A 27,236-nucleotide genomic window follows, 5' to 3' on the forward strand; every position below is an offset into this window, starting at 1 on the left:
TCACAATATGAGGTTTCTATTTGTGTCTGAGACACCAAAGGCAATGCAGCTCCGTTGTTCAAAATAGACCCAACTGTTCAAAAAAAGGAAAATAAACCCCCAGCTCCCCTCTCCTTTGGGATGGTTCCCCTAAAAGGATGCCGCTTTCCTTCCACACCGGTGATTACAGAGTGCAGGCCCACTGACTTTAAAAGATATTTTACGAAAACATACAACTCAAGCACTTTTGTGTGGAAAGAATGTAAATGTCTCTGTATTTATAAGGAAGAGTGGGGGAATATAACTCGGAAATTTGGACTGATTCCATCCCAGTTCATCCCCTCCCTGCTCTCTTTTTCTTTTTTCATCGTGTCTGGTTTTCAGCAATGTGTTTCTCGTTGTCTGTCCCATTGCCTAACTTTCAACACGCTTGGTTGGCATATTTTTCGTGCTCAAAAACAACTCATCAACAAAACGCTATTCCATTTTTCTTTTTTTTCATCAACAATGATCATTTTTCCCAGAATCATACTGAAATTACATCAACAGCCAAATGAGAAAAACACATAACAGCAATTTCCATACGTGCAAGCTCACTTTAGGAATGATTGTCATTTATACAGTTAGGGAATTAGTTATTTTCTCTATAGGATCATTTACTGTTCCCTCAGGACACCTGGCCCTTTTCCCTGTTATGATAAGTTAATTGTACACATAAATGATCATTTCTGGTCATCTGCACTTGGACAAAGTAGTTTAACATAGAGTATTAAGGTTGTTTTAAGTGTAGGGAGAAAAAAATTAAACCAGGCTGTTTTTGTAATCAAGTGTATACAAAAAGATGTATTTAAACCACATTCCTTCTCAATCTCTTTAAGGTGCTGGCCTTTTTTAGATTTGGAAGTGGATACAGAGTATACATATCTGTATTAACAAGATGTATTTTCCAGCTCCCAGCAACTATAGCACAAGTTATATACCATGTATGAGTGTTCCCTCCACATGTTTATCTTGGCAAGGTAGGAAAAGCTGCTTTTAGATCCTGTGAGGCTAAAGCTTATGAATTAAATCAATATCAAGGTTCTGTAAGGATGTGGCACCTCGTCTCCACGGGGTGACCCAGTAATGAGGAAAACACTGCAGTCTCATAAACAGATAGACAGATTGCATTATTTGGCTGTACATCTTCCGAAATTATACTTAATTTGCCTGCACCAACATATTTGTTGGTAAAAGTAGCAGTATGGCTTACTATAAATAGAAATGCCCCCTAAATCCCTCTTTTTGTGCATCTATTACCATATATAAGTGAACAGTCCATGTCTGTTACAGAAGGCAGTTCAAGTCACTACTGATGATTGGTTGTCTCCATTGGGGAAGTTCTTTTATCTAGGATGAACCAGTTGCTGATGACTTATCCAGTCACAATGTTTCTCCCTGGCCTCCACAGTTGCCCCTGGTTCAGCCTTGCTTCAAATATCTCCTCAGTCTATGGGCCTGATCAGCATACGGACAGCCTTCATAGAGTAGAAGCCTCCACCATAGTCGGCCCAGAAAATCCCATCTTGGAATTTGCTGCGGTAAACGCCTCCGGTGTACCAGACACCGTTCAGATTGGCTTGACCGCAAGCGTTGTACCACCAGCCTCCTTTATGGAAATGGGCACAGTTACCTGTAGAAGGGAAACAGGAAGGTTAATGACAGTGTTCTTTTATAAAACATCTACATATTGTTGGTTTCTATTTTGCCTTTTCAAGATAGAGCGACCAGATCTCTGGTGCTTCTAACTTGTAGATGTTAGCATGTAACGTTTGCTGGTTTTCAGTGTTTGCTAGCGAAGGCTACTCTTGCTACAAGTGCTGACATGCTCAAAATAATGGACAAAGAAGTGGAAGATGTGATTTTGTGCAATTTGCCCGGTGATAATCACTTTCAATTTTCATTTGGGAATGCATATTAATTGCATCATAAAGCATTATGGGATTTGTGGGACTGATGCCATATTTTATTTGTCTTTGATCTACGATGACCCCGTTCGAGAAATCTCGATTTCAAGAATGTGTAATGGGTATTTATTAAGAGACTTTGAAGGTGTTTTACTTTTTACCAATATATAATGTTTGCTAGATTAGATGTGAAAACTAGGTACAATTTCAATAAATAATCATAATGCATTTTAAAGTTCATCTACCTGAGTAGGCGTCCTTGTCTCGATCCAGAGTAGTGAACTGTTTGCCGTTGTCGCTGCTCATGGAGTCCCCGGCGTTGCCCTGGTAGGTGCCCAGTCGCAGACGGTATCCCTCGCTCTCAGGTTCTAGATGGAAGCTGCTGTACTGAGCGTACACCTTCTTGTCCATCCAGTCCTCCAGCTCCACAAGCAGCTTGTAGTCCCCCTGCCTCCCCAGGTTGTAGATGCCCTCCAGGCCGAGCCAGTATTCCCCGTCTATGTTGCCAAAGCCGCTCTGAATCAAAGGAAAATTAAAAGGAGGGTTAGAGAAAGATCACAGGAAATAACGAGCATTGTTTTTCATGTGGTAGCCTGAGGAGTTTAGAAACATGAGAATTGTTTGGGAAGATAAAACCCCCTTGTGAATAAGGCTGTGGGATTGTAACAGAACAAACAAGAGTTTTCTTTTTGATGACGTTCGGGTTGTGGTTCTGTAGTTAAGACAAACTACAAAGCTTCAAAAGGAAAAAGCTGTTGCAAAAGATTATCACCCTGTCTTTGAAATGATTAAAAAGACATGTTGTAGAGTGTAGGCAGCAAAATAAGCATCCATCCTCAAAATGCTGGTTCATCACTTAAACCCAACAGAGCTCTTAGATCACGGCTGCTGGCGAAAATGGCCTTGGCGCGTATGTTGAATAACAGCGAGCAATGTACATCTGGCCATGTGCCTGAAGAACACTTCACTTGGTAGAGGAGGTTGAGGTTTGGGATTGGGGATTAGCTTGGTGAGCCAGCAGATGATGAACGATGTAGGGTTTCAGTCCAGGGCCTCCTCTCTGGTGCTGTGTGTGTGCACTTGTGGTGGCTTTTTGAAAGAGCACAGAGGCAAATCAATGTTGAAGAGAGCAATTTAGCTTCCAGTTACACATGCACGAGCCTGGCGAGGTTGAATGGAACACTGGATTGCTGAGGCTGCCAGCCACGATATACTCCATCTTATTCTCACATAGCTTTGATGAGAGGGTCTATATGTTGCGCAAGCCAACCAGCTATTCATCCAGGAAGGCTCCATAGTAGTAGCGGTTTGGAAAGCAACCTCTGCAGTTTGAGCTACGGAACATACCTTCCTAGTGGGCCATCTAATGTTTCATAATGGGAATCTCAAACCAGATAACCCTCCACGAATACTGTTGCTGACGGGGCGTTATATTTTACAGTTAGTGAAAACACAAGGAATATGGCCTAGGAAATAGTCCAGACCCCAGATGGTTCCGCTACATGGGTCATATACTGTAACAGCCCCCATGTTGTCTTTAGATGACCCAAATATTGAAGTTGGCTCAGGAGAGAAGACAGAAAAATAAGACAGACAGGGTGGGGGAAGTGTCATATGTCAACACCTTGTAGCTATCCCAGTTCCTGAAGAAGTTAATGGAGCCGTCTCGCCTGCTCTGGATAACGGTCCAGCCGCCGTTGTCGATGTCCTGTTCACACCAAGCCTGCACTGGCCTTTCTGCTTCGTCTGGTCTGATCAGGTACATGCCGCTGGTGCTGTGGCCAGCTTCCTGCGCGTCGAGACAGTCTCTGAAAGGACCTGAAGGAAAGGACAAAAGAGAGAGGTGGGCATCTAGCCGTGGCTATTTAGCTTTTAGCAGGACTATATCTGGTTTCATTTTTTTTCCATTTTGATTACATTTAGCTACTACGTTCATGTGGCAAAACTCAGTTTGATGTTAAAGTTTCAAAGGAGATTTTTCAATGCCCATTTTTTTTTTCTGACAGCCTATTATTTTGAAACCTCAGAAGTCAGAAAAAATATGCAATTGGAAAAGGCCCATTGTTCTGACAGTCTGTTTTCCTTCAAATAAGTGGCCAGTTCTAAAAAAAACACACAAGAACAGATGGCTAATTATTATGCAGAAGACGTCATTTGACCTTACAGACTTTATTTTTTCTTAGGGCAAAAGCATTACCCGCCTCACTCTGCTTTTGATTGGCTAGAATTTGTTGCCTTTGTAGGTTTCGTTGGTTATGTTTAGGCAGGAGAAGTGAGTTTTAGGGTTTAGGGTTAAACGCAATATAAATATTAAAACATGTATCAAAGAGTCTGATTCAGGTTAAAACTCAGTTTTGGTTTGTATGACAATTTTACTCTGTTGTTTCAGAACATGATTAAGAGACATTTAAGTTGAAGTCTGACAGAGGGTTGAACTTTTAGGGAATATGGTAAACAAGAATAAAATCACACAAACAAAGAGTAATCAAAAACACATTTATCCAGCAAAGATGTTTACCGTGTTCTTAAGGAACAGTGGTAGGGTCAGGCAAATAAAATGACTTTATAAGATATGACTTGCCCCATTTGTGGTATGAAAACAAAACAGGAACAACTTAATAGATACTTTGTACAACCACTGTGACTAACTGCATTTTTCCAAAGTAATTCAACATTCTCATTAGCATAGCATTTTTACTAATAGCCTATGAAGCAATGAGTTTATTTAAAGGGGGAGCAACCCTCTCCAGGCTAATGGTAAAATAATAATGTAAAGGTTTAGTCCATTCATCCCATAAAGTATAGCAGAAGTGCCTCTACTTTGTGGTTTTTGAGGGGTCTATACATCAGCCTGGGTTTTGTCTACATCTCACATGCAATGGAACAGTCTTGTAAGGGATCGTTTTCGTACACAGCTGTACTGAAATCCTACACACTTTATTATTCTTGGGCGAGGGCAATCTAAATGTGTCAGGAATTTACTGTTGATGAGCAAAATCGCACTGGTTAGGTCTTTCTTTGCTTTGCTTTAAGTCCCCTGCCTCAGTTGAGACGTTACAACATTTTTATTTCCATCCTGGTTTGTGTTCTTTCTGTTGAGCCGGCAGCAGAGTTCCAGCTGAATGTGCAAATCTCTGACCTTTGAAAATTGAAAACATGCAGCTGTTTTCAAACTTAGGGATTCATATTTTGTCACGGCTGGCCTCCAAAGTCATGACTGCTTTACATTTAACCATGACTTGCATTACATTTTCACGTTTTAAACAATGAATACATTATTGAAATGTAATGGATGGATTGGTGGATTCTTCTCTCACTTACCTTCAGCACTGAAGTTTCCAGGTGAAGGTTTCTGAACTTCCAGGGTGCCGCTCGTGGGTGACGGCCCAGAGCGAGAGCCCCTTTCTCGGGCAAAGCCTCGGTTGTTGTCCCTCTGGATCTCATTGGTGAAACGTGGCACACTAACAGGAATGTTCTCAGGCACCACCTGCACAAGTGGAGGTCCCAAGGGTGTCTGGTCATGCCTGCGGCTGTACACCTGCATGCATCGCTCCTCAAGTGCCCCAATCAGCACTGACTGGTTGTTCACTACAGCAGACAGGGCTGCGTATTTGGACTCCAGCTCTTTGTACCGGGATGCCAGGCGCAGTGACTCTGAGGTGGCATTGAGGATGCGCGTCTCCAGCTGCGCCAGCTCCAGCGAGTTGTCCCTCTTCCTGATGATCTCGTGAAGCAGCTGCATGTACAGCTGGGTCACTCTGGAGTTCATGTTCCTGCTCTCTTTCCTCAACAGCTTCATTTCATTCACCAAGTTGCCGTCCACATCCACCACCAGCTTCAAAGTTTCCGTCTCCCTACGCTGCTTCGACATGAGGTCCCGCACTCCAGCCACATCCAGGCGTGTCACTCGATCCTTGTCGGTAGAGTAACCGCGGGCGGCACATATGGGTCCTGTGATCTTCTGCTCAGGAACCAGGAAGGTGTAGGAGCACTTCTTGCTTTCCCCATTGGCCTCTGGAGCCCTTCGTATCCGGGACAGGATGGGGTTCTTTGTGAGGGCTTGGCTGTTGCCGCAAAACGACAGACCAACCAGAATAAATACGCTCCATGATCCAGACCCCATGGTTCCTTCTCTCTTTACCACCAAGTAGCTTAAGATCTATAAAAAATAAAAAAGTTTGGACCATTTTACATGAAAGTTGGTGCACCCATGTCCCCCCTTAATGAATGTTAATAATTGTCATCCTGCATGATCATCGGGTCAAAATATGTCAAATACATTGGTTTAAAACAAAAAAAACTGCCCACAATGACCATGTAGACCATGTAGACCTTGTCCTCAGCATGTGTGAACATGTAAGCAAACTGATGTAAGCGTTTAGCTTACTTATTTAGCATTACACATGTTAACATTGCCATTGTGAACAGGTTAGCATAACGATGTTAGCATTTAGCCAACTTATTAAGCAATAGAGTGCCACAGTGACGCGTCCTAAAACCCGGAAGTAAGTTAGCATTTTACCACTTCCGGTTCCTTCGACAAAAACCAATGCAATTTCTCCATAGGATTTTGGAAAATAGCTCGAAATATCGATCATAAATCTATCGATTAGATTTATGATTCGAAAATTATAAAAGTAGGGTAGACATGTGGATATTATCCGGCTGAACAAAACGTGATCTGTCTCTTCAATTTGTGTCAACCACAGACCTTATTTCGAGCTATTTTCCAAAATTCTATGGAGAAATTGCATTGGTTTTTGTCGAAGGAACCGGAAGAAGTTTACTTCCGGGTTTTAGGACGCGTCACTGTGGCACTCTATATAGGCCTACATGTTAACATTGCTAATAGCCGCTTTCACACCGAGTACTTTGCCGTGCTTAGTTCCCAGCACTTAGTTCCCCCATGGAACTAAAGAGCAGATCGCGTTCACACCGGAATAAGTCCCTGAGGGAAGATTACGCAAAGGAAGCAGCTGACGTCACTTCTTCTTCTTCTGCTTTGGGTTTACTGGCAGGCCGCAAACAACTTCACGGCGCATACTGCCACCCGAAGTCCCCGGCCGGAAGTCCCCGGAGTTGGGGACTGGCTTCAGTAGAAATCACCGGGTAAATCGCCAGAACGCCGACACCTCCTCATCACTCCACCGCTCCCATGTTATTTTTGGGTTGCCATAAGTTAGTCTCTCTCCGTTGGTGCGCTGGGCTAATGCTAATGCTAATAATGCTAATGCCAGCAAATACAATGGCGGCTTCACAAAACTTTTCAGAGTTTTACGGGGCGTGGTGTGCAATTCGTCCAGCCAATCAGAAATTGGAACTTTTTTCTCCCCAGGAAAGTACCACCTCTCTAGCAGGGACTGAAAAGGGGGGAAAAGTTCTCATGAACTAAGTTCTCTATATGGTGTGAACGCAAAATCCCAAGAACTATCGGAACCAAAAGGGAAAAGTACGGGGAAAAGTACTCCGGTGTGAAAGCGCCTATTAGGCCAAAAAGGCCTATTAGGCGCTTTCACACTGGAGTACTTTTCCCCGTATAGTTCCGATAGTTCTTGAAATTTTGCGTTCACACCAAAAGAATCCGGAACTAGAACTTAGTTCATGAGAACCTTTTCACCCCCTTTTTAGTCCCTGCTAGAGAGCAGGTACTTTCATGGGAGAAAAAGGTTCCTATTTCTGATTGGCTGGGCGAATTGCAAACCACGCCCGTAAAACTCCGAAAAGTTTTATGAAGCCGCCATTTTATTTGCTGGCATTAGTATTATTAGCATTAGCATTAGCCCAGCGCACCAACGGAGAGAGACTAACTTATGGCAACACAAAAAAAAACATGGGAGCGGTGGAGTGATGAGGAGGTGTCGGCGTTCTGGCGATTTACTCGGGGACCTCCGGCCGGAGACTTCGGGTGGCAGTATACGCCGTGAAGTTGTTTGCGGCCTGTCAGTAAACCCAAAGCAGAAGAAGAAGAAGTGACGTCAGCGGCTTCATTTGCCTAATCCTCCCTCAGGGACTTATTCCGGTGTGAACGCGATCTGCTACTAAGTGGGAACTAAGTACGGCAAAGTACTTGGTGTGAAAGCGCCTATAGTGAAAATGTTAGCATACCGATGTTAGCCTTTAGCTAACTGATTGTGAACATTTCAGCATATAGCTACTGTATGTTTGTGTGTTTACTGTTTTACGATATCCCATGTGTTTAAGACATCTGAGGAGTGTCCTCCCTCTTTAGGTGAGAATTATCCCTTGAACTGCATAAATGCAGCCTAATAAACAGCTGATTTCTAATAACTAATAGTACTGTATTTTTTTTTCTTGACATTTCAAGTGGCCAGTTTCCAGGGCTGAATTTTAGTCCCAGTGCGCCCCTGGGTACAGAAGAGAGCTTCCACTCAAGACTCAACACAAGACTCTTGCCTAATTATAAAACGAATGAGCATACAACTGTGTAGTGAAAACTAGCAGACTTAGGCAAAGACACAGCTTACATATCAACTGCTCTGCCCCAGACAAGATGTGCCTTCTGGCACGCTTGTGGTCGAGTTAGAACAGTGCCACCCATCCACCACAAATCTGTTATCGTAACTCAGATTTTCAATACATTCCCTCATGGGTTGTCTTTCATTACAGCCCTTACCACATCTGTATCAGGTGTCTGGGTGTGGGCAAGTACTGGGATCTGTTTTTCATATTTCTGTAGATTTCCTGGCTCAGAATTTCTACAAACCTCCACTTTAGTCTTATAGTGTACCTGTGCTGACTGGTGTGGAACATTTGTTAAAAACCTCTTGATGGGGCCAAAGATTTAACTGAAAATTGAAATATTTGATACAGAATTGATTTAATATGGCCAGGGATTGCACGCTACCAGGATTTATGAGGTAGATCGGTAAATAGCTAAATGCTAGTGATGGTTAAAATGATGATTCACATGCTCTCTTTAATTTCTTCTTGGTTGGTACAAACAAAATGTTAAAATTGGATGAGGAATAAAAGAAGAAAATGTGTTAAAAGAGCAGTAGGAGTAGCAGGAATCCCTGATTTATGAGTAATGCTTTTCTGGAGTCTATTTTTGGAACGAAAGCTTTTGTTTTGATCTTATTGGTTTTGACAGCACAACAAATGCAGCAGGGGAGGGTGACGTTGGCAAATCCATGCTAAGTAAAATATCCCACCCTCCATATTCAATAGCGAGGCTTGGCTCTGGAAGTGAAGCCAACTTCAGGGTGATTTTGGACCAAATCCAACCAGAAGGCAGGATATGTCTGGTGGATATGGCTGAGGGGGTGAAGAAACCTTCATCCAACACCTCAGACAGGAACACAATGTGACGCACTTCATATCAGAGCTAATTAAAACTAATCTGTAGAGGAATTTATGCCAAAAAAAAAAAGTAGAATTAAATGAGTCCAAGACAGAGACAGCAGGGACTTTGAATAATTTCTCCAGTCTCCTCTTTAAATTTCTTGCACTGAAGAGTCCTAACCGCAGTTAATGGGAGAGATCCCAGAGCATTACTGCCGTGTTTAATCATTGTCATAAGAAAAAACATGCCTCGAGGGAAATCTATAACAAATAGTTTTTAGTACAGTGACTTATCCACTGAAAAAAAGTCTGAGCTAGCATACATTTTTTAAAGCTTAAAAGTTCAGCAGCATAAGAAAATGCCAGTTTAACATATGGAAGAAGCTGCAGATTGTTTAGTTTTGGATTATAAACCATCTGAGAGGAAAGGAAAAGGCACTTTAGGAAAAACTAGCCATGTGTCAGAACTCAAAAACACCTTGGCACTGTCAGTCCGTTAATATTACCCGGAGAGTACTTTTTCCTGTCTTTCCGTAATCACAGGTCACCCCCCTTCAATAGCTCGGCCTCAGCAATTGGCCCGTCTGCACGTCTCCATCCCCACAATATGAATCTCACAGCAGTGACAGTGTTTACACAAAGGCTCCTCAGCCAGGGATCTCTTCTGCAGTTTTTACCACCAGGTTGCCCTCATGTCGTTCACACCCTGCTGGTCTTCATCAAGTCGACCGCAGCAGACGTGTTTTTTTTGTTTACTTATTAAAAAGGGGTATATTCATCTTACTCGTCGCTCTGAGCCAGACCTGACCAAAACCCAGCTACCTCATCTGTATTAATGCAGTCCTTTCAATCAAGCAGGTCAAACTTTGCGGCGGCTGTTTTTTTTCCCAGCCCAGAGGAACACGGAGACACTGCCAATCGGCCCACTCACTCTAAGTGGTACCACTGAGCTCTCACTGCCTACCGCTAAGCCCCCCAATTAAAAGATTTATCTCACGTTAAAACCCTTCAAAATCACTTGGAACACAACATGTACTCCCCCCCCAATTTCCCTCCAACTTTATTTAACCATACATCAAAAAGCCCCAAATTTTCCAGTCTAACTTTGTTGTGGCTTTTGCTTCTGGCCAGCGGATTCTATGAACTGTGCCAATTAACCCACAACTTATTCTGATGGTGCCACTGATTGGGTCCGTCTGCTAGGAGACATGATGCACCAACAATGATGGTTAACAAACACCAGATGTATACAGAATTTAAAAAACAAATATAAGTTGACTTTAATTTAAACTAAAACTAATTCTTCCTGTATTAACTTTGCTAAAATGATTAAATTTAAAGGTTTTTCTCATAGTGATGACGTGGAAATATGCAGATTTAACAGTGTGAACAGTTTTCCAAAGCTTAAAAAAGATACAAAAGTTAATTTCCTAAGTAGCCTGATCACAGAAAAAAAAAATCTTACCTGTGTCAATGAGTTCAGTCCAGAAATTGCAGGTATTATACCCAGCCTTGGTGTCTCAGTTTTGATTCATACGCAGGTTCATGCTCTCCATTCTCCTCCTCTCACTCTCCGTCTGTCTTTGCTCTCATTTAGAATGAAGGCCTGCTACGGCACAGGCAAACACCGTCCACTAGGAGAACAGTGGAGGGTGGTCCGTGTACAGAAAGAGGGAGGCTGATGGTGTGACTTTCTCTGTAGTTGGAGCAGAGGGAAGGCTTGGCCCTGCCTTCTTCCTCTGAAGTTCGGAAAGAAAAAATAACTCCTCCTAATATAAAGTTTCACCACAAATAAATAACAGAACCGGATTGGCTGTGAATCAGCAAGAGTGGTGAAGACATTTCAAATCAGTCTAGCTGTCAGGCTTATAGGAGCTGATGAAATGCACATACATTTCTCTCTTCCACACACAGCCTTGTTCAACTACAATTTATCAAAGTCTACTTACTCGCAAAGCTGTTTCCCATCAGCTCTAATCTAATGACTGACTGATTCTGGCAATCCAGTAGTTTAAGCATATTCAATTTGCATGTGATTTCTCTTGTGTTTGCTCCATATATGGGGTGTCTCCTGTGGCAATGCGAGGGCTTTTTGGCAGCTGTGTTTATTTGGTTACGAGGACAATATGCAGAGGGGCTTTGCAGACAAAAAAAGAACGCCCTTCAGCTAAATGTTTTGGATTGAGGAGGAAGCTCAGGCTTTGATGCATGGGGATTCTCTGCGTGGGGAGATACTTCAGCATGTGGGAGGACAGATTTGCTTATGAGGACATCCATAATGTAGAAGTGTTATTGCCTGTGCATGGTACATGTATGAGAACATGTGTTTGTATGCGTGATTGGAAGCGTGTGTCTCCATGGTGGTCGGGTCTATATAGAGGTCGCATAATTTAAATAAATGATATGTAGAAGAACATGTGTTCGGAGGAAGCTGTTACTGAGGGAAGCTGAAAAATACATTTTGGGCTAATTCGATCCATGCCTGGAAATCTTTATCTGCAACCCATTTAACAAGCCTGTCTATTGTGTAGTCTAGAGCCGGTGTTCCCAACCTTTTTTCTTAAGGGACTCCTTTCACATCATTGAGTTAACTGACAACAACTGACCTAGTGACATAAGTAGTCGATATTTCACATCATAGAATATTCCATGCACAGTAAAAATAGTACAGAACAACTTACAAAAGAGCTATTTTTAGTCTGTATTTTCCTTCTCCATGGCACTTTTCCTGATGTTTATTTAGCTGTTTTTTAAAGTTCATATCTTAAATGATAATCTGAACTTTCCAAAGAATCCAAATTATTAAAAAAATATTCACAGACATGTATCAAATGCTGAGATCTAGGCTAAATGTATGTTTGAAAAAGTCCTACACCTCTAAAAATCTAGAAGGCCTTGCGCCCCTTGAAACTTTGGCAAGTCCTAATAGTTGGGATTCCAGAGTAAGGAACCAATGCAGTCTTTACATTACTTATGGACAAATTTGCTGATTCTCTTTTTATTTTAACCTAATGCTAACCATGTAAACAGGACTATGCTATATTAGTCCCCACATGTAACAGTGATATGTATTTCTGCAAGGTAATGTCTTTCTGCACTTCATTAGTGTACCATAAATGTTGACTAATGAGACAACATTTATTTTGGTATTTAGGGACTCATTATTTAGTATCGAATTTGACATTTGACTACAACTAACATAAACTAATAAAGTTACTCTGTCTCTCTCTCTGAGCCCCTCCTTGTGGCTAAACAAGTCTATTACCGCCTGCACCTTCACAGTTATTGCAGGTACACTGCTTTGCTCTTTGAAAGATATACTGACTTTATGCAGTAGAGGAAGAAATATTCAGACAGAAGTAAAAGTCCTGCATTCAGAACATCACTTGAGTGAAAGTAGGTCAGTATTATTAGAAAAATGTGTTTTAAGTATTAAATGTAGAAGTAGGCCTACTTATTACAGAAAAAAAGGTCCCAGTGTGTTTTCCAAATGTATGATGTTTTTGGAATGACATTACTGCTATACTGCGGGTGTTTTTAGCTAAAATCATCATATGTTTGTATTGTTGCTGTCTTGAGAGAATCACGTATTAACTTTATAAAGTCCAATTATGACTTTAATTAAATTATTAAAGAGTTTTCTGAGAGTTTCTCAGAAAACAGCCCTGTTTTTGGCTTAGTGACGATGCATTTTTCAGCTAATCCAAGAGGGTTTTCAATAGTTTATTTAATTTAAAAAGTAGGACAAGGTTCCCAACTCATAAAGGAACTCTAAATAGTTTTGTTTATTTGAGAAACTACAATTATATATCACCAAATCTGGAGATAGATTGTTTTCACAGGACAGAAAGGGTATGACAAATTGTTAGCTAAACAATAAATAAGTAACTAACGCTGTCAGATAAGTATAAAGTAGGCTATGCTGCCTAGGATGGTGTTGATGATGTCAGCATAGCATAAATGTAAAAAGGCCAAATGAAGAAGTTTACCTCAGATTAAGTACAGTACTTGAGTTACATTCCACCAATGTCTGTGAACATGTACAAAGAAGTACATGTTCACATATATAGATATATATATACAGTTAAGAGTCAAGTAAATACTGATTAAAACTGTATTAGCACGAATGAAAACACACGCTAACATATCCTGAAACAAGCTCCTCAAGAAGAAGAAGAAGAAGTGGAAGAATACCCCGGTGACGTCACGCGTATTGACCAATAGGAGCCGGTCGGGTCAACTTGTGACAGTTGGTACTAGTGTACTCGGCGGACAGCAGCAGCGACTGTAAACAAAACAGAAGATTTAATAACTTTAGTCGAATAGAAAGAAATGTTCATAAAGACGTCCTTCAATTTAAAATGTTGCTGAACGTCGTGTTACCGTAATTATTATAATAATTGTTTTAAGTTTCCTGTCGACTGTTTTCTTCTCAACCATGGTGAGTTTGACCCATAGACTGTATATATAAAGGTTTGACCCCGTCCCCTGCTGTTAAATGTTTCCAACGTGTTTACTGTTGTGAACCGAATGTGCCGTTGACAAACGCTTTTAGCCCATATACCGCCCCGTGGGAACATATTGCTTTTGTCCACTGTGCCCTACAGAGACCGGCAGGATTAGGTGGTTTAAATGGGCTTTACTTGTGTAGTGTTGCGGATAAAATTAGACTCTGGCAGCGTTAGAGATCCTGTGTCAGTGTGGATCTGTTGAGCCCCTAAGAAAGAAGCCTGAGAGACAACTGTCAGGGCAAACATTTCCTTCACAATTGTTTTTAATGTACACTAACGAGCCAAGTGCTGTAGCTAAGACCTTAGTTACAGTACTTGGCTCGTTAGTGTACATGTACGTGTAGGCTACATTGTGAGACATATTGTACACATGTTTATTTAGCTATTTCCATATCGCGCATTTATCTGACAGATTTAGTTATTTAGAATTTGCAGATTTATAAAAGGACAAACTAACCCTTGATGAAATTCAAGCTACCTGGCAGTAAAAAAAAGAATCCTTATTTACCAGGTGCAACATTAAAGTTAAAGTGATGAACACATTAAAGGTAGGGTAGGTAAGAATGGAGAAACCAGCAAGAGTGCGCTAGAATTTGAAAGTACACAACCGGAAAATATCTGCCCCTTCCTTCAGACTTCCTTACAGAGCCCCTCCTCCAACACACACGAACGCGCACATGACCAATGAGGGCACGAGATAAATTTGTGCTCGAGATGGAAGGCTGACAGGCAGGTAGGCCATCCAGTTATTTTAGCCGGGCCGGCTCAGATGATTGGTCGTGCTTTTTACATCGCCACGGCTTCCTCAGATGACATTTTTTAATGTATTTATTGTCAAAGCAAACTAATTGCGCCGCATAAGCGTATACAGTAGGCGTGATCTGGCTGTAGGGAGGGACGGCCCTGATAATATAACACATACAGTATCATTCTTAAATGGGCTGTTGCGCAGTATAAGTACTTTTACTATTTGTACATTAAGTATAATATGATCGTAGTAGCCTAGGCTACTTTTGTAGTTTTATTGAGGAAAGATGTTGAATGCAGGACTTCTCGTATTTATAGACTGGTATTAATACTTTTAATGAGATAAAAGATCTGAGTATTTGTACATAGATATTTTACACCCTTTACGATGTAGTAGCCTACTATTAAAAACTCCACTTTTAAATTACGGTTTCACCTAAATGTATTTTTTAAATATATAATATGTTTGTTTTTTCAGTAATTTGTCTGCATTTCGTCACTGCACTTATACCTTTGTAATGATTTGTGATGACCTAGTAGTTTCTGATCACCCGCCGCTCCATTGATTGCAGGATGCTGACGGCCCCCAGGCCCTGTGTGACCTCTGCTTGGCTAAGGTGTGCAGCAGCCTGGAGGCTCTGTGCAGCAGGAGAGCAGACGGCTCCCTTGGCCTCAGCTTGGCCCCGGTGTTCCCACAGGAGATGGCAGACCAGTTACTGCGCAAGATGGCGACTAAAGGTAGGTCAGGAGGATAGAAAAAGGATTTGACAACATCAATATCAACAACCGCTTCTAAGAAAGGAGAGAAGTTCTGTTACAAGTGGTAAAAAAGGGCGAAATGATCTTACTTCACCAAAATGTGATCTTCTGTCTTTTCAAGTAGTCGGAACACTAGGCAGTAAGGGATATAAGTGATCAAATATATAGAGAGATATTATTTCTGAGCTTCATAAGGATGTCGTATTTTTGAGTGTTATTGATATTATATTAAAGCTCCCATGTCATGCTTTTCCGGTTATTACCCGTCCCCTTGTGTGTTATGAAGGTTTTTATGCATGTAAACGGTGTGCAGAGTCAAAACCCTCAAAGTACACCCTGTAGCGAGTAAAACTCTAACACAGAAAATACCTCCCCAAAACGCCTCGTTGGAGATACGTCACTGCCCATTTGATTCTTCCGGGTACCGCCTGATGTCATGCGGTACCCGGAACGAAATGGACCAATCCCGAAGAGCTATGGCCACACCAGCAGCGGCGTGTTCCTCCAGAGGTTCGAAGAACCGGCATTTCACAGACGAAAGCTTCCAAAACATTGCCCAGTTTGAGGCCGGATATGCACAGCTTGTTTGGACCGTTTGGAGCAGGGGAAGATTCGGGTACACAACCTGTGAGTTTGCATTGTTATTTGTGTATTTATCAAACAAGGTAGCTACCACGACTGTTTAAATGTGTAAACATGTTTCGGACTGCTAAGCCAGTGCTAACTGTGCTAACTAAGTTGCTAGAGTTTAAATATATCAACTACAATGTCAGCAGATGGCCTTACATGTTTGTCATGGCAGGAGAATGTCTGCAGTCACACACACGGAATACTCATACAGTATACTCCGGGTGATTTACCGTACATTGTGACAGTACATGTATAGCTAACGAGGCTAGCTATGCATGTATAGCTAACGAGGCTAGCTATACATGCTAGCGGGAAACATTGTATGACCGAACGTAGCAGACTACCCGTAGAATAATGCAATTATAAACACGTTATTGCTAGCCTAATATGAACCACTAACTTTTGTTCATAGTAGTTTTATTACACTCCGTTCCTCCAAGCTAACGTTCATATCGTGTTAGCTACCAAGGTAAACAAAGCTAGGTTAGCATATTAGCAGGCAAGCTGTTCATTAGATATATCCACACTCCTACCACAACTACTACTAACGAATCTAAAACAACTAAGTTTCTCTAATATTTTGTGATTTGCATTTTATTTCGTCCAGACAGATCCTGCCGGACAATACATGACTGGACGACCACACTGAGGCATCGTCTCAAAAAGCCCCGGCTGCTATAGGCAAGATGCCGACAACGGGGAGTAATTGACGATATACCGTGTATATATGTATATTTACGTTCATTTTGTACATTTCTAAAAATAAAGTTTAATGGAAATACTTAGTAGGCCTATCCTTTCTTCCCTGAATTATTTGCACCTATAACATATCATTCATATATAGCAAACCATGATTTGATTTCTCATCAAACAGTAGTAGTTTATAACGGGTAAAAATAACTTACTCTTTGTTATGACCGGCTCGTAGGCCACAACGGAAAGACAAGGAGACATACACGAGTTTACAAAACCACGGCACATTTATTGTGGTAAATGCAGAGATAGGTGGTTGAGAGGATCGCAGAGTTCGTCTTCCTGCAGCCGTTTTGGAGAGAGACAGGGGCCGCCGTGTGACTCCGGGCAGCTGGGCTTAATAGCACCTCGGCTCCGGAGGTGTCCGTGATCGCGCTGATTAGCCTCTTCAGCTCCACCCCATCGTAAGACAAAGGCCCTGGGGCCGTCACACTCTTCTATAACAACAGTTAAAAATATATATGTATATAAAATATACGGCTGTACCGACGCCATGATAAGACTGATGTTCCGCTGAGAGCAGCCGGGAAAAGCACTGTTAGACATGGGCACAGCCTCTCTGGTGGTTGACTAATCAGAACAGAGTGGCCGAGCTGACCAATCGGAGCACACTAGGCTCACAGGGAGGGGGGGGGCAAGAGCTCCAACGAGTCGTTTAGTGGAGAGAGTGAATACTGCTGAATACACATGCTTGACAGAGATGCTGTATACGAAACCAATGTGAGTTTGGAAAATTGCACAGTATAAATCTATTTTAGTATACCTCAACAATGTAATTATGATCAGTGGAAATGGCCATGACATGGGCCCTTTAAGATTTTAGAAATGTATGTAAATGTCAAGTCTGTCAAAACACACATTTATATCAATGTCTGTTACGGTGGAAACCGGGACTTCTTCTCATTTTCAATTGAAATTATAATGCATACTTGAAGAAAACAGAGCACTGAGTGAGAAAAACTATATTTTTAAGTATTTATTTGTAATTTTTAACTATTATTAAAGTTTATAATGAGTTATTTTTATTACAAAAAAGAAGAATTGAAAATAAAATGGGATATGGGAAATGATTGACCCAATATCAAATACAATTTGCATAATATAAAAAATATATACAATTATTGAGAAATATATTTATATATATTTTTTAAATGTCATTTAGTTTGTTGTTAAAGTGGACCTATCATGCTATATTTGAATAATATAGTATAGGACCATACCTATATAAGGCATATTTTTAACCCTTTTTTCAAAATACCAAACAGATCATGCATTTTAGCCATGCCTCATTTCGCTCAATTTGACATTTTTTAGCTCTGTTTTTGCAAGGGCAGATTCAGTGAGAACAGCACCATCTACAGGCCTGGCATATGTACTACAGCGTCTCCAGCGCTTTCGAACGGCAATGGCCGTGGCTGTCTCCTCCTGATTGGTGGAGTTGGCCCAATAGCCGTAGCGCCACTGTCCTGACGTCAGGACAGTGTTCAAATCTGGATCAGTTTTTATCAGATCCGTTGCAGCCCCTTTTTTAGAGATTTGGGTATGGAGGAAAATAGAGAGGGTTGTGTTTTCTGACACTTGGTGAGTTCCCTGGAACACCGGGGACACATATTCATGTGTAAAAGACGTACAAAAGTGCATTTTGCATGATAGGTCCCCTTTAATGTTAAAAGAAAAGAACAAAAAAGAAATGTCCTCTGGATCTCAGGATTCTCCAGGCAAACAGCTTCCTGTATAGACTAAAGACCAATGTAATTTGAAAATAGCAGTATCCTTAAGCCACCCCATCATCATATGATTTATTAGTTTACAATGTACTATGCCAGGCTGAAATGATGGAAAAAGTGTATTCCATCAACACCAATGAGGCTGAACTGATGCTACTTTTTCCTACAAGGGATACTGAATGACACAACTGTTGGGATTTTCCAAAACTGCAAAGAGCTCCGCCTGCGCAGAGCATCAATCCGCCGCTGTACGGTGTCTGCAGAAGCTTTCCGCCTGGCCCTCTGCCCTCACAGGCTCCAGGAACTAGACTCCGCCTGGGCCTCCGGCGGCCTCACAGGGGCTAACATCGTCTCGGGCCTGGCCTCCAACCCGGAGTGCAGATCAAGCCTGCGGAGGTTGTGCCTCACTGGGCTACATGTGGACTGGGAGTCCCTGGTGGAGGATGGAGTTGGCTTCAGCTCCCTGCAGGGCTTGAGGACGCTCAATATGGCCAACACAGACCTGACTGATGCTGCCCTGGAGGATATCTGCTCTCTCCCTCAGCTGGAGAGCCTGGACATCTCCTGCAGCGCCGTGTCGAATCTTACTGCACTCCTCCGTTGCAAGAACACGCTGAGATCTTTCATCGGTCACAAGCTGCAGCAGCTGGATATGTCGCCTATCAGGTGTCTCTCTGTCCTCAGTCAACTTCACACCCTCAGGCATCTAGACTTTTCAGAGGACCACTTTGCTGTGGATGACAGTGACGGGAAAGACGGGGAGGAGATGGTGCGGCAGCTTCTGGAGGGGAGTGCTCAGGTCCTTCCTTCACTTGTATCCCTAGATATCTCTGGACGGAAGAGGACCAGTGAAGCATCAGTCAGAGCGTTTGTGGAGGCCAGAGGTGGACTGGTGTTCTTGGGCCTGCTAGCCACCGGGGCTAGCTCCTGTGAAATCCTGACTTCACAGAGAAACTTAAAAGTAAGGCGCTAGTGCTAGCATCGGTCATAGAGTTGACGTCGGAGCATGTTATGGGCAGACACTTAAGCTGGAGTCTCGCATATGTTTCTCATTATCCTTTGACTTGAGGCTGTTTGTATATGCCTGCTGCATTTCCTGTCTCTCTTTAAAATGCTGATGTGCTGCTGTGTATGTTCAGGTAACCGGAGAGGCAAATGAGAACCAGGTGTGCGAGGCCCTGCGGAGGTACAGAGACCGCGAGTGTTTCATACGAGAGGCCCTCCTCCACCTCTACAATCTAACCACTGACATTGACAAACCTCGGCCAGATATGCTAAAGGTACTACGCATATCATTGTGCTGGAACAATATCTTCAAAGCATAATTTTCTTTTTACAGATCAGACATTTTAATTTGAAAGTCTTTCTACCTCATTCTCCTTTGTAAAGAGGCTAGTATTTTCCATCTGTTCTTTTCAGCTAAATTGGAACAAACTGTACAGCTAAAGTTAAAATGTCCTCTGACCTGACGTAGTAATTACTGTATTTCAGTCGTGCTCGCAAAGAGGAGGTTGTGTCTAGTAAAATAGAACAATGCAGCATCACAGCTGTCTGGGTGAGTTTTAAGAGGTGGGAGGGTCAGAGAGACGCACTGTGCCATCACTGTCCACAAAACTGACACCCAAATTCTAGCTGCAAAGGCGAAGAAGAGCACACGTCAAAAGCCCCCCTGCCTCACCCCCCACATTCAGCCCTTTCCATCTTACTCTGAAGCACATGGTTTGTAATGCACCTCTTGTTTCCTGTAGCTGGTTCTAGAGGGGATGCAGAGCCACCCCACCTCCCTGCACATCCACCTGGTGGCCACAGCGTGCCTCTTTAATCTGACCACTCAGGACCTGGCAGAGGCCATGCCTGTCTGCCTGCTCACCTCCACCGTCACCCAGCTGCTGATCGCCATGGAGAGCTTCCCCAGCCACCAACAGGTCAGAGGACATGCTCAGTGTTTCACATTACAGGCCCATTTTCACATTTTGTAGTTTCACAACAGCACCAAGTGGCACTGTATGTCTCTCTTGCTACCACGTAACTGTCCTTCACCATATTGTGACCTTAGATTTTCTGCATTTTGTTACAACTCCCTATTTTTTATAACCTTCATTTCAACCCTTTTTGATAGCAGCCATACCTCTGTCAAAAAAGCAATCATACGCCTCTATCAACACATTCCTTATCATTTTCTTAAATACATCAATGGATATGATTCTAGATATGTCTCTTCATTTTCAATTCCCATGGTGCAACGTAGAACAATACATTCTTCCCCAGATCCTTCAAAACCCTTATCCCAGGAAAACACACTACAGGAAACGGGACACCCCAAGAAGCACAACAGGGCCTCTTTAATTTCCTGAGCATTTAAACCCCATTTTAAACTTAGCATAGTTGTTTTGTAATAACTGAATTGCAGTATGAAGTTATGCAAATCCTTTACCATGGAGGGAGCATGCATATAAATGATAGTATCATCAGCATAGAGGTTTATTTTGGATTGATTGTCTATTCCTTAACCTTCAGACAGTATTGAGTTACTTCATAATGCCTAATTCTTCTTCATATTTTCTTACACCCATGTGGTTTCCATTCCTCCAGGTGCAAAAGAACTGTCTTCTGGCGCTCTGCAGTGACTACATCCTTCAGGACATCCCTTTTGACAAGTTAGTTCATTTCCCTCCGTTATTATATGAGCCCACAGTTACGCAAGATAATCAGCGCTCTCAAAGAATGGCACTGTATTGTTTTTCCAGCTAAAATATATTTTGTCTTGAAATCTAATTGCCAAAAGAAATAGTTCCTCCAGATGTAAAAATGAAGACTTTAACTCAAATGTCTGCCCATATGTTTGTAATACTCTGTTCCTTATGTCCACAATGTGATCATGGCTCAGGTATTTTGCGGCCACGCTGGTGATTAACTGGCTGCGAAGCCACGAGGATCCCACCCTTCAGAGGATGGCGGTGGCTGTCATCTCCATTCTGGTGGCCAAGGTCAAGACACTGCTCACTTACTGTGCATTAGTCTGCGGCAGGGAAATAGTATAGCAGCTGTTAAGAGCCCTGTGCTCAGCCACCACCTGTACTTCTGCGAAAATAGTTCAAACAGCCAGCTTTCATTTAGTCCCTGTGTGATAAATATGTTCTACTGTGACATTTAGGAAAATATAGAATTAAATTTATTTATTGGTTTTATTTACAGTTGTCCACAGAGGAGACGGCTAAACTCGGCAAGGACGTCTTTATTATGAAGGTATATTAACACTTGCACACTTTAACGAGTCCCCAGCTTAGCACTTGATATGCACCAGTGTATTTCTAGTCTCCCCCTTTCTGTCTTTCTCACCCGCTCTATTTTCCATGACCTACCATGTACTCATTTGCTCACTGTCACCTCATTGCTCCATGCACTCACGGTTTGATGTTACCCCACTGTTCAATTACGCCACTCTGATTCTCTTTGTGTGTGTGTAATCACGCCTCTCTATACTTTATTTTTCGCTTATTGTATGTCCATTGTTGTTGTTTTTCTATTTGCATTTTAAGATATTAGTTGGTTACAGGGCATACATAATGAAATGAGATACAATTCAAACAAAAAAACATTGAATAACTAAATAACAATCCATAAATCTAAAAAATCTCAAGAAAGAAATAGAAAAAAAGGAGGGAAAAAAACAAAATAAAAACCTTTCTCTTTGACTTTGGGCTTTTTCCAAGTTATAATACATGTGGTTTCTTATTTAGAGAAATGCCAAAAATAAAATGTTCCCTTAATGATCCTCTTTTTATCTTGATTAGTTTATGTCCACTTGTTGATATGTTGTTTAGGTCAATACCACCACAAGATGTTGCCTCCATTTCTACAAAAGCATTCAGTTTCTTCCCCTTTTTAGCTTTTAAATGTCTCTTTCTATCGCTCCATTCCGTCTCATGTTTTCTCCGCTCATTTCCTCCATCCCACAGCAGCTGCTGGCTATAGTGCAGCAGAAAGCCATGGCGGGAGCGGTAGACTCCACTCTGAAGTTCGCCCTCAGCGCTCTGTGGAACCTGACGGACGAGATGCCCACCGCTGCTCGCAATTTTATCGAGTGCCAGGGCCTGGGGCTGTATGAGGAGGTTCTTGAGGTACAAGGGCTCCAGAAATACACGTTAATGCTCAAATGCACCCACCCACCCACCTACACACAGACACACACGCACGCACGCACGCACGCACGCACACGCACGCACGCACGCACGCACGCACGCACGCACACACACACGCACACACACACACACACACACACACACACACACAACATCTTTTCATGCTGTCCCTTTTTTGTGTTCCAGACTTACTACACTGAACCCTCCATTCAGCAGAAAGTTCTTGGCCTTCTGGTGAGTGTGTGTGTGTGTGTGTGTGTGTGTGTGTGCGTGCGTGCGTGCGTGCGTAAGATGACATGTATGACACACTGCTGCATGTTTTTGTTTTAATTTGATCTCGAGGGGTGTCTCAACCAAAGCATTAACAAGACAGTTTGGTGGTTTTGTGAAGTACAATTTCAAACTATGATAAAGTTAGTTAAATGTTCATTTTTGATAAGCTTAGCTTAGCCTAGCTTACACATGTTACAGGTCAACCAATGAAACAAAATGTAACCTTTACATTAATAAGGGATTTCTCTGGGTTTAAAGAAAGTTCAAAACTTTTGGGATGATGTAAGTACAAAACTCAACAAAATGTATAACATGAGTCTCTGTTTTTAGACATTTTAATGCAGAAATGTACCATGTTATAAACCAAAAGTTGTTTACAGCTTTTTGCAATCGTTCCCACATTCAGGATGTAATAATCAGGCAGCAGCTGAATTTGAGAGTTCTTTCAAATATTTACATATTGCTCAGAAATGTTTCAAATCATTTGAGAAATATGATTAAAATGAACTCCATGTGTTGGCAATCTGACATATTATAATTGCCGTCATCGTTTGTCTCTCTCTGTTGCAGAACAACATAGCCGAGGTGGAGGGGTTACAGGGGGACCTGATGGAGGAGGGCCTGCTGGAGCACATCCTCAGCCTGCTGCAGGACTCTGAGGTGGAGGTGGGGGTCCGTTACTTTGCGGGGGGGACTCTGGCACAGCTCGCCTCCAGACCTGAGGCCTGGACCCTGGGCGACGAGCTCCACAGCAACACCGTGAAGCAGCTGGTGTGTGTGAGAGAGGAGCGTTATAGGTGCTAGTCTACATTTCCCCTTTGGCTCTTGTTTAAAAGTGTATTTTCTTTTGTTCCAGCATGAATCGATAATGACATGGAACCAACTCGAGAGGGAAATGGTCTCTTACAGGTGACGAAACAGAAGCTTTTTAAAAGTGGAGTCTTTAAAGGATGCTTTCTTTGATGTTTACCCCTTCCTGTAGTGTGTTATATAGGTTTATGTGCATGTAAATGGTCTGCAAAGGCTAAAATCCTAACGTTCCCTACAGAGGGAGCTTCTCTCCCACACACTCCCCCCCCTGCCTGAAATGGCTCCATTGGACTCCTTTGTCTACTTACACGACATAGTGACATCACTATGTAACTCTTGCGCTTCTATTGGCTAGTGCAGGGGTCGGCAACCCGCGGCTCTCGAGCCGCATGCGGCTCTTTAAGCCCTCTACTCTGGCTCCCTTGAGCTTAGACAAAAATAAGAAGGAAATAAAATTAAAATATTTGTAGGACTATTTATATTTTGTTGCACGGTTGAAAATGTTTCGTATTTTGAGGTGATAATGTGACACAAAAATAAAACGTAATTAGGTCAACTAAAAATATGCGTCATATCCTGCGACGGTCACGCACCAGCGCCTTTTCTGGCAGGCGAATAACCTGACCCCCGGCTCGATGAGGGTTTAATTCTGCGTGGTTAGAGTTATATGCTTTCACAGTAAACGATGCTGGCTTACCGGTATGTTTGATTTGTGGAGAGAAGTTGTCAAAGGTGCTGCAGCCTTTACGTATTGGAGGAAGAACACGGGAGAGGAAGACTGCTGACGATCTTCAGTCATAATTCAGTCAGTTAACTCTTTTTAGGGTGCAGCTATATGTTTTATTTATTTCAAAGTGGGCCCATTTGAATTATATTCATTTTCTTCAAATGTGCAGAGGACTCCCCAAGTGCTGTGTTGATTTATTTTAAAGTAGGCCTGTGTATTTTTTTTAATTCTCCTTATAAGAGTTCTTTGTTTATTATTAGAGGTAAACAGTTTTCTATAATGTAATAAATAATAAATGCAAAAAAACTGTAGTTTTTGTCTATGATGTAACAATATTTATACAACTTTATAAGCTATCAAGCTATCAAATATGTTTAGCGGCTCCAGACAAAAAGAATTGGTGGAAAAGGGGGCAAAATGGCTCTTTTGGTCAAAAAGGTTGCAGACCCCTGGCTTAGTGCTTCAACACATTGTACTTGTTACGCTAAGGGGCGGGACATCTCTTCGTGGTTGACCAATCACAACAGAGCCGGTCAGCTGACCAATCAGAGCAGACTGGGCTCTGGTTTCAGACAGAGGGTGAAAAGAGGTGCTGCAGCACAGGCAGTATGAGAAAAATAAAGAGCTTTTTCAACATTAAAGCCTGGAGACATTTCACAGTAGAGACACTACATACAAATGTGAAATAATAATAATAACTTCAATTTATATAGCGCCTTTCAAGAAACCATAGGACGCTTTACAATAGAACGAGGGGCCGTGGGGGGGACACAAAGAAAACGGTCAAACAACAGGGAGAAAATAAGAAGATAAAAAAACGAAATAAACAAAGGTTGATCAATAAAAAAGGAAGAGGAGAGAGCTAACTGAGGCTGAAGGTCTTGACAAACAGATGTGTTTTGAGTGCTTTTTTGAAAATGTCCACAGAGTCAGCAGTCCTGATTTCAAGGGGGAGGGAGTTCCAGAGGGTTGGGGCTGCGACGCTGAAAATTAGCATTATAAGGCCCCTTTATTAAATCTCCTCATTCTGTCTATTCTATTTAACATCAACCTACATGTTGCATAACACTTTTTGTTGTCGTTTCCTATCAATAACACATCCTACATTCCCTCGACACTCTACCATTCCATTTGGTTGCTGATTTAGTGTTTTTTTAGAAGGGAATCTGGAATTTGCCACACAGACCATCACAAGAATGCCTTTTAAAATCTATTAAAAACACATTTCTATGACTGACACCTCAGTTTACATTCCCTCTTACCATCGATGCCAAAGAAAATAAACATTCCAGTTATTAAAGCATAAAACAAAACAAAGAAAAAAGGTTTTATCCCTGTGCTTTGTCTCCTTGTTTCCACATTTCAGGTCGTTCCGTCCATTTTGCCCTCTGCTTCAGACTTGGCAGCCCTCGGGGGTGCAGCTGTGGGCAGTGTGGGCCATACATCTGGTCTGCGGTCAGAATAGTAAGACACACAAACACCCTTCTGAGGGGGTATTTAGGGGGAGATTAACAACTGGGATTCACAGGGGTGGATTCATAGGGGTCAGCATATTTAGATACATGTGTCATACATAATGTGTTACAGTACTGGAGCTGCAATGATAATAAGAAACTTTACTTTACGTGGTAGTTTTTACTTGTAAACTAGAAAATAATCTATTGATTAAACAATGTTTAAAATAGTGGCTGCCCTTTATTGTATTTCATTATTTAAATATACCACACATGTGCACCATATGTAATATTCAATAGATTAATGCAGACTTCTCCGGAGTATTAATATTTGAGTGTAAGCGTGCTCAATCTGCCAATCCTCTCACATGTTATGATAACGTCTTCTCTCTATCCTCTAGCTTCACATTACAGGAGCATGATGGAGAAGGAGGGTGTGACTGAACTTCTGCGGGCTTTGGCTGCACATCCCGACACACACAGCGACATTAAAGAACTGTCAGACAGCATCCTGCTCATGGTGGATCAACAGCAGAATGGCTCGGCATCCACCAAGAACCACACAGAGCCTCAAAACTCTTGACAAAAGTGAAATATCATTTATTTTATTTATTGTTGAGGTTGAAGATAAAGAATTGAATCACATTGAAATTTTTCTGTCAGAAAAGTGTAATTTATATCAAAATCTTTATTTAAATTATTTAATTTTAAATTATTTTGCGGAGGAATAAAGTGTTTACATACGTGAAATTAATATGTTCACATTTCATTTGTAAAGTTAAGGGACAGAAAATCTTGTGTTTGGTAATATTGCATAAAATCCCACACCTGTCACTAGGGGGTGCTTTGGTACTGTAGCTTCAGGGCTTTCTGTCCCTAAGCTCTGTTTTTGTACAATATTTACTCAGCACATGATTAGACTTAAAATCAAACATGATTCCAAGCAAAATATTAAAGCCACCTGTTTATCTGTCTGTACCGAGTGCATCATTATAAAGCAGTCATGCTGGAAAACAAGTTATGTCTCTCTCCCGGTATCCTAGATGCTGAATTTATTTTAATTTTATATAACACAGCTGGAAGACAGAACCGCTTGTAGGCATCTACAGAGTCTATTCTAAGTTGCCCTATAAATAAATCCTTTTGAAAAGTGAATTAACAACCTCCCGTGAATATATGAGTTGTACCACAGTGTTAAAATGTCAAATCCCCTTTAATTGACATTTTTGAATCCCCTAGAGGATTTTGTGCTTGTGATTCAGCCAGGTTAGTCATCTTGTTGCCAGTGGTAGGCTATATAAGACAGAAAAAAAACGGCGTAAACTGATACAGGGTCAGCATTTAATCACCGCTTCACCATTAATGTCACAGAGGCAGTCCTGGGGGGTTAAAGGTCATGCGCCCCATAGCGAACATGGTGTGGTGTTACGGTAAGAAGTTCAAAGGCAAGAGAAGTGTGGGAAAATGCCACTGCTT

The 27,236-nt window shown here is 41.9% G+C and overlaps 2 protein-coding genes across 3 annotated transcripts; one reads left to right on the forward strand and one right to left on the reverse strand.

Moving 5' to 3' along the window:
• Positions 1 to 454: 454 nt before the first annotated feature.
• angptl1b (angiopoietin-like 1b) lies at positions 455 to 10,820 on the reverse strand. Its single transcript, XM_034137169.1, has 5 exons — positions 10,693 to 10,820; positions 5,247 to 6,084; positions 3,550 to 3,743; positions 2,171 to 2,441; positions 455 to 1,651 (listed from the first exon to the last, which is right to left on the reverse strand). Exons 2-5 carry the CDS (start codon positions 6,046 to 6,048, stop codon positions 1,464 to 1,466), a joined length of 1,455 nt encoding a protein of 484 aa, XP_033993060.1. The 5' UTR covers positions 6,049 to 6,084; positions 10,693 to 10,820; the 3' UTR covers positions 455 to 1,463.
• Positions 10,821 to 13,470: 2,650 nt separating this feature from the next.
• LOC117488305 (protein zyg-11 homolog) lies at positions 13,471 to 26,734 on the forward strand. 2 transcript variants are annotated; one of them, XM_034137132.1, is made up of 14 exons: positions 13,471 to 13,668; positions 15,058 to 15,223; positions 18,525 to 19,315; positions 19,494 to 19,634; positions 20,103 to 20,279; positions 20,947 to 21,011; positions 21,242 to 21,341; positions 21,550 to 21,600; positions 22,314 to 22,475; positions 22,683 to 22,730; positions 23,340 to 23,540; positions 23,626 to 23,678; positions 25,673 to 25,770; positions 26,162 to 26,734. In XM_034137132.1, the coding sequence occupies exons 1-14, from the start codon at positions 13,666 to 13,668 to the stop codon at positions 26,341 to 26,343; spliced, it is 2,238 nt and encodes a 745-aa protein (XP_033993023.1). In that variant the 5' UTR covers positions 13,471 to 13,665; the 3' UTR covers positions 26,344 to 26,734. The 2 variants fall into 2 exon arrangements, with proteins under 2 accessions (XP_033993023.1, XP_033993024.1); XM_034137133.1 differs by having other exon boundaries at positions 22,317 to 22,475.
• Positions 26,735 to 27,236: the final 502 nt, after the last annotated feature.

The sequence above is a fragment of the Trematomus bernacchii genome, unplaced genomic scaffold, assembly GCF_902827165.1.
Source record: "Trematomus bernacchii unplaced genomic scaffold, fTreBer1.1, whole genome shotgun sequence".
Lineage (NCBI taxonomy): Eukaryota > Metazoa > Chordata > Actinopteri > Perciformes > Nototheniidae > Trematomus > Trematomus bernacchii.